The sequence below is a fragment of the Oncorhynchus nerka genome, linkage group LG2, assembly GCF_034236695.1.
Source record: "Oncorhynchus nerka isolate Pitt River linkage group LG2, Oner_Uvic_2.0, whole genome shotgun sequence".
Classification (NCBI taxonomy): Eukaryota; Metazoa; Chordata; class Actinopteri; order Salmoniformes; family Salmonidae; genus Oncorhynchus; species Oncorhynchus nerka.
This window is the reverse complement of record NC_088397.1, coordinates 15,869,139-15,882,829: the sequence shown is the minus strand read 5'-3', so window position 1 is coordinate 15,882,829 and position 13,691 is coordinate 15,869,139. Positions and strand designations below refer to the sequence as shown.

The 13,691-nt window shown below is 44.0% G+C and overlaps 1 protein-coding gene across 1 annotated transcript in view; it reads right to left on the bottom strand.

Annotated features, from left to right (window-relative positions):
• Positions 1 to 13,691, bottom strand: part of LOC115121642 (filamin A-interacting protein 1-like) — a 93,106-nt gene that overhangs the window by 30,406 nt on the left and 49,009 nt on the right. The window contains exons 2-4 of the mRNA XM_065023724.1: positions 11,305 to 11,635; positions 10,897 to 11,070; positions 10,278 to 10,456 (exon numbers count right to left, since the gene is read on the bottom strand). Of these exons, the coding sequence (XP_064879796.1) occupies positions 10,278 to 10,456; positions 10,897 to 11,070; positions 11,305 to 11,625 (674 nt within the window). The 5' untranslated portion in view covers positions 11,626 to 11,635. The remainder of the gene's footprint in view (positions 1 to 10,277; positions 10,457 to 10,896; positions 11,071 to 11,304; positions 11,636 to 13,691) is intronic.

Sequence of the window (13,691 nt, the reverse complement as noted above, 5' to 3'; positions counted from 1 at the left end):
AGGGTGGTCCCTGTGACAGCTCTTCATTGTTTCCTGCCAAACACCAAGTCTAGTTTTACAGTTTGGTTTCTATATCATGACTTGACATCCGACCACCTTCAGTCTCGACAAGTTCTCCCAAGGCTTCAGGATATGGCCTTGAATTAATCTCTCCCATTTTAACCACAAACTATTCATCTGTCCCATTGTAACCACAAACTCAACCCCTTGTCTCAGTTTCAGCCAGTCTATTCTTCTTGGACTTGCTACATTTGAAAGTCGACACTTGTATATTCCCTGTGTTAGTGAGGGTGGGTGGGAACATGTTAGATAACAGTTATTAGCAGACTGACCTAGCTTGCCTCTAACAAAGGGCTGCATTCACACCAAACAAGTAAACAAACTTGATGGCGGACCGTGTGGAGTCTGCGTCAGCAGCCGAATTCCCGTCAAGGAAAAGTCAATTGAACCTCCATCCCCATAAATGTTAGTAATGAACAGTTACCACCTCAAAAATTAGCCGTTTCCTAACTCTTTGTGCGAGTTACGAGGTCGACTTTAGATTTTACACAAAGTTAATAAAAATGTGTGTACACACAGAAGTTGGAAGTGTGTACACCACATTAGCTTCCATGTTGATGGGAGAGCCCCATGAATAATAGCAGATACAAATCCAACTCTGACTCATTGAGGACGTAACACAACATGGCCTTGGAACGTTGCTCCTGGTATATGGTGAATGCTCACGTTTACATCTGTGGAATAGAAGTATGTCCAATGATCTGAAGTAAAACAAATCAAATGACATTTTATTTTGTCACATGCGCCAAATACAACACGTAGACCTTACCGTGAAATGCTTACTTACTTACAAGCCCTTAACCAACAATGCCGTTTTAAGAAGATTGAGTTAAGAAAATATTACAAAATAAAAAAATGAAATAAAAGTAACACAAAATAACAATAATGATATACAGGGTCAATGTGCGGGGGTACAGGATAGTCCAGGTCATTGGTACATGTAGGTCGGGGTATGGCTTACAATTCATTGGTGTTTGTAACAATACAGAGTTGTATTCTTACATTGTTTGTATTTAACTAGGCAAGTCCGTTAAGAACACATTCTTATTTACAATGATGTCCTACACCGGCCAAACCCGGACGACGCTAAGACAATTGTGCGCCGCCCTATGGAACTCCCAATCACGGTCGGTTGTGTTACAGCCTGGAATCGAACCAGAGTGTCTGTAGTGACGCCTCAAGCAGTGCCTTAGACCGCTGCACCAATCAACATTAAGCAACACACAGCACTTGACATAAACCATTAGACCTTACATCAGGGGCAAGTCATGTCACAGAGAAGCCCCTTAACTCTGGTTGTTCTGAGCGATCCAGCCCCCTGGCTTGTACAAAACATGTTCATGTCTCTTTTGGCATGTGTTGTTACTGACTGCTGAATGTCATTTGACATGACAGAACACAGAATGACACAAGATTGCGAATAAAATTCCTCAGAAAAGATTTACATGAAATGCCACTGTGATTACGGGCAGATGCCATCAAAACACAAAGAATGTTTGTTTGCCACATCCCAGTTTGAATGAAATGTTTTCACAATTCAGCCAGACAAAGAGAGAGCCGTCCGGCCCGGAGAATGGAGAATGCATTCACCTCGACATGAGATTTCAACTGGCAGCTCTGGGCCACTTTTCCCCCATAATTCACTCACTATCTTGACACCATGTTGGCGGGAGAGCATGAGCAGCTCCAGCACATTGTACAGACAGACACAGCTGCTGCTGCCAGCCTCAGGGACGTCATGTTCAAGTCTACGTCCAAAATGGCACCCTTTTCCCGTTATAGTGTGGTATACTTGGGACCAGGGTCCATAGGGCACTGGTCATAATTAGTGCACTATATGGGAATGGGGTGCCATTTGGGACGCAGCAACCTTCAAGCTGTCAGTCGCTTCCTTCCAGCCTGACAATATGAAAATAACTTCCTTTACCCGTGTCGTGCCAGCCATAATTTAAGAGGTACTGTGTAGGCTATCCACTCAAACAACTGCTACAGAGAGAGAGAAATCAGATCGCTGGTAAAAGTATCCTCAACATGTAATTCCTGGCATTTTTGCTCCTCTGTTGTAAATGAAGACTCGTCTTTACTCAGCAGATTCAATGGAGGCAGAACATGGGGAAGACATTTCAGGCTTACTGGTGTGTTAACTGCTAGATTTCCTTCCCAAAGTTCCATTTACTTTTTGGAATACCTCTGGGGGAGTGGAATGAAACCCTAGCTGGACACACTTACGCAAGGGAGGAATCCATTTATACAAGGGACAGTGACACAAACTTGGCAAATCATAACTGGGCTTAAATTCCCTGAAAGTTGGAGAGTTTTATACAGTACATCAAAATGCAGGAGGATAGGAGTGGGAGGCATCGTTCATTATGCAAAGCACTAATGTGCTTAATCATCCAAAGTAATACACTCTCTCTCTTTCTCTGTCTCACAGGGTGAAAATATGAGCTGAGAGTAGAGTATGTACTCTGTGGTCTGCCAGGCTAATAACTGCATTCTGTCAGAGATATGTAATCACACGACGCCATACAATGACGGCTCCCGGACCTAATAGGCCCACACATTTACAGAGGTAACGGAGAAACGTCTGACAGCTCTGCACACTAAGAAAAGCACTTACATATCGTAAAACGGCCCTTTAATCATTATGTCCTAGGTTTCAGTTATAGTTCACCTCCTAGACACATTACTGTTTGAGGTTCAGTTAGGTACTGCACTGTAGTATAAATATGGCCATCATTATAGATATTGTGTATTGAGTACAGTGCACTAAAAGTGTCCATTAGCTTTTAAGGTTTTTAACAGGCTTTCTCATCACAATATGTAACCTGGTGGGATCTGCTTCAGTTCTATTAGAGGCAGACCATAGTGGAGCACACTGATCAAAGTGTTGGTCTCATCATTGTCACGTCCATGGCTAGACAATTCTCTCACTATCTTGCAGTAGAAGAGGAAGAGGGACTGTTGGCAGACTAGTCGGTCAGGTCACAATCAGGAAGCAGCTCACATTTTCCAATCGGTCCAAGGCCACGCCTGTGTGACACAATTACAGTGTGTACAGGTGTGGGATCCTAATTTGACCAGTTTCTCACAGCAGGAACGCAATCCTGCAGCAACAGGACATGTGAATTATTATGTGGATTATAATTAAATGGACATTTTTGTAGGGGTTGATGCATTTTTCATAAGGGAAAATCAAGTCTGAAATGTCAAAGTGGAAATGACAAACTTTAGAATTATTTTTAAACATCCCCTGGTTTAGGTTTTAGGTTTGATTTATTCACACTAAAGAAAAGAAGTGAAAGACAAAACAGTAGAGATAAAACAAAATGGTAAAAACGGTGTGCAGGGGAGGTATGAAGCCCAAAAGGGTTTATATGAAAACCACACCATAACTACAGCAAAAAAAAGTTTGCAACAGGGTGATCAAATGAACTGTAAAGACAGAAAAGAAGAGAGAGAAGTGGATTTCCCCTTAGGTTCCATATTTAGTTTAGTTTGTAGCTTCAGCCACCTCAAGAGGATACGTTTCTACCTGAATACACACTGTATCATGTGAACTGCCATAAAACATATATACAGGCTTTTCAAGTTCAGACAAGAAAGTATTCAGAGAGGAAGTCATAAAACAAACCACATTAACTACAATAATCGTCTAACAAGTCTGGTTAGTAGGTATGGTCTTTTCGTACGAAAAAAGCAGTATTCTTGTGAATGAGAGTTTTCAGAGGATGAATCGTAGGACACTGACACAACTCTCACACTTGCAGAAATTCTAAATTCACGGAGTTATATTGGCTGAATCACTTAAGCCAAACTTTCCTCAGTCCCTATTTCCCAGAAGTGGAAGGTCAAAGATGTACTGACACAACCGGAGCCGAGTTCCAGCCCGTTTTGTTTGGACAAAGCACATCGAGGGGAGTCCGTGTCATCTGTATGTTTAGAAGGAGTTGATGAATATGTCATAGCTGTGTGATGATTCTGGACCTCACCACAGTTCCTGTGGTTGGGCCTTAGAGCACACTACTACACACATTTCAAACAATGTCTCCCCTTCAGACATGGAAAACAGAGTTTGCTTACTGCAAGTGTGTGTGTGTCTCTGCTCTTCTCCTTTCCAAGTCCATGACCTCTATGTTTGCAACTCTTTCCACATCAAAAAGCAGAGATAAACGATCATATAACATTTTTTACATTCCAATTAAAGATGGTTTCATGTTTCTTTTATCTTATTCCTTGCTGGGGATAAACATTTTGCTGGCAAGTCCCAACATTCTGTTATGTTTTCTCTATACCTTCAGCCCTACACTGAAATTCCAAACAGGAATGTACAGCATGCATAAGTGTAGCAAAGCATTCTGGGAGCCATGGCAATACAGGTGTGCTATTCCTTAATTAAAGTCATGACCAACTGTTAAGAGTCTTGGCTGGATGCGCTTTAATCTAATTGGTCAGCAACAGATGATTCATCACTCTGCTGCCTCTAGTAGTTAATGAGAGAGTAATAGCATCTAAAATAGATAGTCAAGGTGTGACAGGGGATCCTGCTTGTGCCTGTACCAGTAACAGCTGGATGATAACTTCTTAAAACATAGTCCTGGACATTTGTAGTCGATCCTACCCTGAAGGTGTAGTCATACTGAGAGAGGTATGCTGTTCCTGCTCATATATTATAATGAATTTATGGAAGCAGATCAAAACTCCCCAGTGTTCTATCTTCGAGAACTGAGAAGGAACTGCGCCCCAAATGGCACCCTATTCCCTATATAGTGCACTACTTTTGACCAGAGCCCAATATGCGGTCCTGGTCAAAAGTAGTACCCTACATAGGGAACAGGGTGCCATTTGGGATGCAGGGTAATAATAAGCATCACAAGGAATGATGGAATGGCAGTGGAATGTTCCAGATGCACCTGAATGATGTAATCATGACAGGGTCAGTGGACCGGCACACTGAGCCCCTGTGTGTGAGATGGGACTGTAGAGATGTAGAGAGAGAACACCTATCCATCTTACCAGGCTGTCAAACCAATGACCAGAGCGCTACTTTTTCATGAGAAACAACATTTCTGTCTAAAGGTATAGTCACCCACTAACAAGAAAATAAAAACATCCAGATTTGCATATTAACATATTAGTCAACCAAATTAACCTTTCACCTTTCAAACCCAAAAGAGACAGAGTGAGCTGAAGTGCCTCGGTGCCGTACGTTACACACGTGTTGAAGTCATGTTTCAGGCAACATCTGCTGATGGTTAGAGTGCTCAGTGCTACTCTGCTCTCACACCCCACTACTGCCACACACAAACACACTGTAGTGAGGTCCTCAGGCCTGGACATGGCTCGATAGCCAATTAATCAGAGGGGGCTGTTTGACCTCTATCAACCCCCCCAAACCCTCTCTCCCCCTTAACTCCCAGATTAACATGCTACATGAGCTTTCCAGGACCAGGAAGGGTCACCCAACAGTTGGAGGCTCAGTGCCAAAATAAAGAGGGAGAAAGAGACAATGAGATATGAGAAAGAGAGGAGGAAATTAAGGGAGAGAGAGCGAGAGAGAGAGAGAAGAGAGAGAGAGAGCGAGAGAGAGAGAGAGAGAGAGAGGAGAGAGAGAGAGAGAGAAGAGAGGAGAGAGAGAGAGAAGAGAGGAGAGAGAGAGAGAAGAGAGGAGAGAGAGAGAGAGAGAGAGAGAGGAGAGAGAAGAGAGAAGGGGAGCTCTGGTGTCTCGTCTGTTCTTAAACCCCTACACATAGCCCTCGTAGTATGTAATCACACTCGCTGCTTGCCAGCAGGGTCCAGAAAGGAAATGACTGCATCCAGCGAAAATGCATCATACAACAATGGATTAACGGGCATGAAATGAAAAACTGGTGCTGCGCAGTGCTCTTCAAAAGGGTGAGCTCTGGCCAAGCTTTAGTGCTGAGATCACAGAGGCTATTGTCGCTCTCTTCAGACCAGTGATAATTGGTTTGTCCATCTACATTCTGTGTGTTCTGAGGTTTTCCTGTTTTGTGTTTCTGCCCCCTGTGATTATCTTTGGGAATGGCTGTCTTCAGAACAGAAGCTGCCACACGACGTATCAGGTCCTGAAATGGGACGACTACTACTGTTAAAGTATTTATTGCAATCCTTTGGGGAATTATTTTTGCTGTAGACATCCAAGAGAGTCAAAGAGAATGTGTTTCCATTTTGAGCAAAAAGGTTTACGATGGTTCAAAGAAGCCTTTTTACCCCCTGGTTCATGTCCATGTTTGGTCCAAATGGTAAACACAAGACAAGACAGCAACACACATGACAGTCTGTGTACGTGCTGGTGGGCTGTTGAATGCCAATACTCAGAGTTACTTTGAGAAAGTGACTCTAATGTTTCTTTGTCCAGGTCCAACTTTATTTAGTGATTTTGTTTGGCTTGAATAAACACTGTTCGTCATACATGCTACTTATTAAGAGCCTAAATGACACAGTCTTAATGGAACAGAGCCCTTCAGTAATCTTAAGGGTTGCTGACTCTCTAGACATTTGATAGTTTGTAACAGCATAGGATAATATCATAATTACCCAGAATTCAGCCATGTAAAAAGAACCAGTCTTCTGAGGATAGTCTAGACCAGGTATTCTCAAACGGGGGTTCCACGCAATGCCGCCGGGTTTACGCCAAATACAAATGTGTTTCACATTTTTATTAAATTATAATTGAAAACTCTTCACATTTTCAAACAGTCCATTTGTATTTTCCAACGGGGCTATACATTTGATTGAGTTTTTTTCTCACCTGAGTAGCCTCGTTTCACTGCCAAAAAATCAAATTAAACCATCTAGTGTTCAGCGAAATAACAACACAATGTGAAATACAGGTAGCCAAGTCAAATAATTAACATCCAATCACATTAACCGTTAGTCTCTCGTGAGAATTCCACTAACGGTCCGTATGTAACCAAAACGTAGCTGCTGCTCATTCCGTTTGCTCGAAAATGGATAAATGGTTAAAAAAGTAAGGCCTGCGTCCATAGAGACACATACCAGCTCTACTAGTAGTACTGCTACTACCCGCAGTACTACACCTGCACCTGAAGACGGCAAGTTGTTCTGCTTCCACGAGCACATCCAATGCTAGCATCAGTAATTCTACATTTGTTGTTAGCCCAGCTAGCATGGACACTGACAGATGTGAATCTGATGCAGCCGAAGAGCTACTGCCCCCTTACCCGGGAAAGCACCGAACAACAGACAGGGATGTTGGACCATCGAAGAGGCGCAAATATGATGAGAACTACATTGTTTTGGGGTTCACTTATATTGGGAGTAGTGCCTTTCCTCAGTCACAGTGTGTTATATGTGCAAAAGTACTATCTCACAACTCAATGAAACCTACACTCTTGCGCCGACATTTTAAGCTACTGGACAGCTTTGTGACATCAAATGGACTTTAGTGGTCAAGATGTGTTGGTATCTGTACTGATGGCGCAAAAGCCATGACAGGTTGACATAGTGGAGTGGTAACGTACGTGCAAGCAGTTGCTCCCGACACTGCAGCATCCACCGAGAGGCTCTTGCTGCCAAAGGAATACCTGACAGCTTGAAGATGTTTTGGACACAGTGAAAATGGTTAACTTTGTTAAAGCAAAGCCCCTGAACTCTCATGTATTTTTTGCACTAAGCAATGATATGGGCAGTGACCATGTAATGCTTTTACAACATACAGAAGTGAGCTGGTTACCAAGGAGCAAAGTATTGACACATTTTTTAAAATTGAGAGACGAGCTTAAAGTTTTCTTTACTGACCATAATTTTCACTTGTCTGACTGCTTGCATGATGACGAGTTTCTCACACAACTGGCCTATCTGGGTGATGTTTTTTCTCACCTGAATGATCTGAATCTAGGATTACAGGGACTCTCTACAACTATATTCAATGTGCGGGACAAAATTGAGGCTATGATTAAGAAGTTGGAGCGCTTCTCTGTCTGCATTAACAAGGACAACACACAGGTCTTTCCATCATTGTATGATTTCTTGTGTGCAAATGAACGGGCAATGTCAAATGTGATATAGCGAAGCACCTGAGTGTGTTGGGTGAGCAATTACGCAGGTACTTTCGCGAAACGGATGCCACATAAAACTGGATTCGTTATCCCTTTCATGCCCTGCCTCCAGTCCACCTACCGATATCTGAACAAGAGAGCCCCATCGAAATTTCACCAAGCGGTTCTGTGAAAATGTTATTTAATCAGAAGCCACTGCCAGATTTCTGGTTTGGCAGCGCTCAGAGTATCCTGCCTTGGAAAATTGCGCTGTTAAGGCACTGATGCCCTTTGCGTACCTATGTGAGAGTGGATTCTCGGCCCTCCCTAACATGAAAACGAAATACAGGCACATTTTTGTCACAGCCGGGTTGTGACAAAAACTCACTCATTCTTATGTTTAATAAATGCATTGTATAGTGTGTGTGTGTGTGGCAGGCTTACAATTATGGCAAAAAAACAGCATTTGAGAGTGCGCTGACCCTGGTGCTAGAAGGGGTACGCAGCTGGAGGTTGAATGTTTGAAGGGGTACGGGACTATAAAAAGTTTGGGAACCACTGGTCTAGACAAACAACCAGGGATTAGATGAGGTAAGACAACACCTCAGAGACCCACCTTTACTCTACACTTGTTCCCCAAGCACTTCACTTGTTGCTCTAGTTCTGCTCCAGCCGGTCTCTGAGCGAAGACAGATGATGAAGGCAGACGTAGAAGAAAACTTTCAGCTCTACTTTCTTTACAGTTTACTCACTCAAACCCAAATCTGGATGTCCTCTAGTCTACAAAGCTATGGCCAAACTTTAGTCATTACCATGGCGACCTGACATCTTGTTGAACATGCAGTATGATTAATGCGCTTTTCCTCCTAGGCCATTGTGTTCTTCCTCTCACGTATAAATCTTTCACCTTGTTCTCACAGAGTAATTAACGTGAACCCTGGACGGAGGGATATTTATCATGGCACTTCAACACTTCCTGACACGCTCCTCCGAACCGTGACTGAGCCCAGTGCTGCAGGCCCAGGCCGTGGCCGCCAAGCCAAACACACCGACCAACCCAGAGAGGTTCTGATAATGCGGTCATCATAATTAGGGCACCTCACTCTGGACCGGGCTGATGGCCAAATCTCTCTCTCTCTGAAGTGATTTGGTGGACGTGTGAATGAATCTGGCTGAGGCAGCAGGGGCGGCTAGAGGGAGAGATGGTGGAGGGAGAAGGTCATACTATACCTGTATGGTACAGTCTAGTCCGTTTTACACAGATTTAGAGAGAGATGTTGCTTATAACAAGGGCAAAGGCAGTTTAATTTTGGGCCAAGTCATCGAGTGTGACTTCAACACACCCGATCTGAACGCTATGGTCGAGTTTCTAAGTACCAAAATGAGTCTGGGTCATGTTTGAGTTACGACACAATTAATGTCTATAATAGGGGAACTCTGTACTCTGTCAGATGGTCTGTTAATGTGTATAAAGTGTTCGTTTTGGACATCTCCTTGGCATGCCCATTCATTTGCTGTAATATTATACATAGAGTATATTACAGTTCAATTATCACAGTTGCAGAACCCTGGATGAAACCTAAACGTGTGTAAAACGGGGAACCTTCAAGAAAGTGTTTCTCTGTATGTAACTACAGTCTGCTATTCATAATGTCCTTCTAAATTCCAGATAAATACCAGCCAACCGTAAAGAACACGTATTACTCTAATATCTAGCCTACACAAACATCAGTAGGAGTCTGTCTATAGCAGCTATTCAGGGTTGGGTTATTGTTCTTTGGAAGCCAATGAGTAAAGTTTCTTCTGGCATTATGCATCACTCTGTCGTCTTACGACAACATGTCTCAACACAACCTGGGTTATGATACAGCCACGTCATTTATAAGGGGATTACCAATCAAAAGCAACCTGAAACTGATGTATTGAATTATTTATCAAGCGTTTGGTTTTAAGTCCCTCTTTTCTATGTGAAAACAGTAAATACAAACCATCCATAAAGATTTTGGCATGTAGGTGTTCATTTCAAGATCATTCATTCAACACCTTGAGGAGCCTTTCTGAGGAGCGTGCTCAGCTCTTGTGTGTGTGTGTGTGTGTGTGTGTGTATCCGTGTGTGTGTATATGTGCATACATGCGTGTTTGCCTGCCTTTGCGCATGTATGTTTGTTAAGTGTTGAGAAACAGCAACAAACAGACCTTTCTCGTTCCTGCTCCAGCAGGTTGGTGAACTCGTCACTCTTCCTCATGAAGTCTCCATGGTTCCTCTTCTCGTCGTCCAGCTTGTACAGGGCGCACTTGTGGGACTGCTCAGTCAGCAGCAGCTGCTCCAGCATGCGACGGTGGGTCTCCCTCTGCTTCTCCACCAGCTTGTCCAGCTAGGAGAGACCAGAGCGTTTACTGACCACTCCAAATACACTTCCTGTCACCTCCATGTGAGGTGATATCGGATGTATTAATGTATGTTCAAATGTGATTGTCCAGTCATGAGACAAAAACACAAAAATTGGTCTTTGAACCTATAAAGTAGCTACTTCATATACATTTTAGCAGACTCTTATCCACAGCAACTTACAGGAACAATTAGGGTTAAGTGCCTTGCTCACGGGCACATCTACAGATTTTTCACCTAGTCGGCTTGGGGATTCGAACAAGCGACCTTTCTGTTACTGGCCCAACGCTCTTAACCGCTAGGCTACCTGCCGCCCATATACTGTAGCTGAAGTCTCAACACTTCCAAGTCGTCTTATCAGGGTGCTACACTTCACTGACCCCAGACTTTACTGAGCTGCTGTATTGAATGTTGAGACTGTGCTACCTCAGCCATGGGCCTCTCGTAGATGTCCTCCTGGAAGGTCTCAGCCTTGCTCTGGACGGTGTCTCTCTGCAGGGCCTGAAGGACCTTCTGTGGGGTGACGAACCCATACTGGGCCTCCAAGAGGGCCAAGTCAATCTTCTCAGCCTTCAACACCGTGATCACCTCGTCTCTGGCCTGTGGTAGGGGGGAGAGAGAAGAGGACACAGTTCTATGAGCATGATAGCTAGACTACCCATGGTTTAGTATTACCAAAAGCTAGACTACCCATGGTTCAGTATTACAAAGAAGCATGTCCTATAGCTAGACTACCCATGGTTTAGTATTACCAAGAAGCCATGTGACCTGCCTCTCCTCACCAGATAACCCAGAACCAGCCAAACCCTGGCCAGTCCCACAGTCTCTCCTCACCTGCAGTTCTCCTTCTAGCATGGAGAGAAGGAACAGAAGGTCGTCTCTGGAGAGGTCCCTGGTCTTCCCGCCTGCTGCCTTCTCCCTCCGACTGTTACTGCTGGCACTGCCACTCCCACTGCTGCCACTGCCCTCATTTTCCTTTCTCTGGACAGTGCCTGTGTTTGTGCCTGTGTCATCGGGGGGCTCCCTGTGCCTGGCCCGTCCTGCACCCCTGCCCTGGGGCTCCTCACGTTCTGTGGCCCCCCGCTGTGATCGTGCCTGGTGCTGAGCCAGCTTGGCCGTTGCTGTGTCCTCTAGGCTGTTGCTACGGGAACGCATGGTTTTTTACCTGCAGGGGGAACAGGAAGGAACATAGTGGAAGAGGATTGATAGATGGGTTGGGGTGGGGTTGGGTATAGCCGTGGGGTAAAGGGTTGGTGGGTTGAGGCAGGCGACAGCTGTGTGAAGGGAGTGATTTGTTTTATTCAGCCCGAAGCTCAGTCGTCCAGGCTCTGTATCATTGTATAAGACTGTGGTTTGGTTAAATCACTGACTCATGACAATGATGAAGCCATGAATGGTCCGACAGTCTTAAGCTCCATTCACTGTGTCATTTATCGTTTTCTGCGTTATATAGTACCTGGAAAGGTAAACATGCACCTTGATGAAAAAGTGATTGTGAATACAAATCCTGAATAGGCATAGGCCAATCTCTGTTCTGTGTGTTTGATCTGAGGATGAAAAGAAAAACGCCTTGAATCATTCATTACATCACCAGTTGTATTAGTGGCCTGGCTGACAGTTTATGAGTAAGAGGGATAGCTGTTTGACTGCATATGTACACACGCAAGGCACGGAATGATTCGGGGATGATGTCATCACCGCAAGCAGCAGTCTGCTTGAACAGATCTAAACTCAGAGATCTGGGCTCCAGGCGAGAGCAGAGAGCAGCCATATCCGTTAGTGAGGGTTTGCTTACACCATCACAATGCACTCGTCCCAGGAGGATAGCGTGTAATTCCGTAAACCTTCAGGGTTCTGTTGATGAGTAAACTGTGCCACAGTAGACACTAAAGCAATCAGGCCCTGTTTGGCCCTAATGGATTGCAGCTATTACTCACAGTTAGTCTTGCAACATTTGAGCTGTTCAAACAGACAAAGGGCACAGCTGGGATCCAGGTCGACAAGGAGCTGGTTACGCAACACCTCTAAAGAGTTCAACCCGGGTCACTGTCTTTGGCTGTCCCCATAGGAGAACCCTTTGAAGAACCCTTTTTGGTTCCATGAAGAACCATTTCCACAGAGAGTTCTACATGGAACCCAAAAGGTTCTCCTATGGGGAAAGCCAACCCTTTTTTCTAAGTGTGTACTGCCAAAGTGCCAAGTGAGTGTATAATAATATCTAACAATCTCTTTGATTGACTGTCATGAGAGCTCAGATATGCCCCAGTGTTCTCTGCTCTGCTGTGTGTGTTTGTGTGAGACTGAAATAGAGCTGGCTGGAGTGGAGCGTCTGGCATGTCTCCATATCAACTCTGGCTGTTGTTCGCTCACTTCCCTGACAAAGCTGTGTGTTTTGAGAGTAAACATTGCCGAGGGCCCACGCTACTGGTCAGTGTTGGGTTTGACAGTCACACAGGCTGTCCTGTTCCATGACTGTAATGGTTGGACGTAGGAGTGCTGGGAAACCTATACTGTGAGAGAACTATACTTCTGTTAAGAACCTGGGAGAATCTAGGGTTCCAATCCTAGGCTGGATCACTCCCTTTGGCACATCTATACTGGCTTTGTACACTACTTTCAGAGAAACGTTGGTAACACTTTATTTTTAGAGCCTACTTTCCTTTGGAAGCTCTCACCCATTTCACTCCCTCCAGATCATGTTATAGTCCAACAATAAAGTAAACAAAAACTAACAAGAATGTGCAAAGAGAGACCTTTGCTGGAAAGTACCAGTTATTCAAGCAAGCCAAATGAAAGCACGGTTTGAGATGATGATGTTTTTGGAATTATCTCTGAACTTCTCAGAAGAGCACAAAACAAAAACACCAGTTATGGAACTGCTGATGTCATCTATGTATGAAGTGTGAACATGGTTTTTACTGTTGCTGATGTAGTCTATGTATGAACTGTGAACATGGTTTTTACTGTTGCTGATGTAGTCTATGTATGAACTGTGAACATGGTTTTTACTGTTGTGATGTAGTCTATGTATGAACTGTGAACATGGTTTTTACTGTTGTGATGTAGTCTATGTATGAACTGTGAACATGGTTTTTACTGTTGTGATGTAGTCTATGTATGAACTGTGAACATGGTTTTTACTGTTGCTGATGTAGTCTATGTATGAACTGTGAACATGGTTTTTACTGTTGTGATGTAGTCTATGTATGAACTGTGAACAT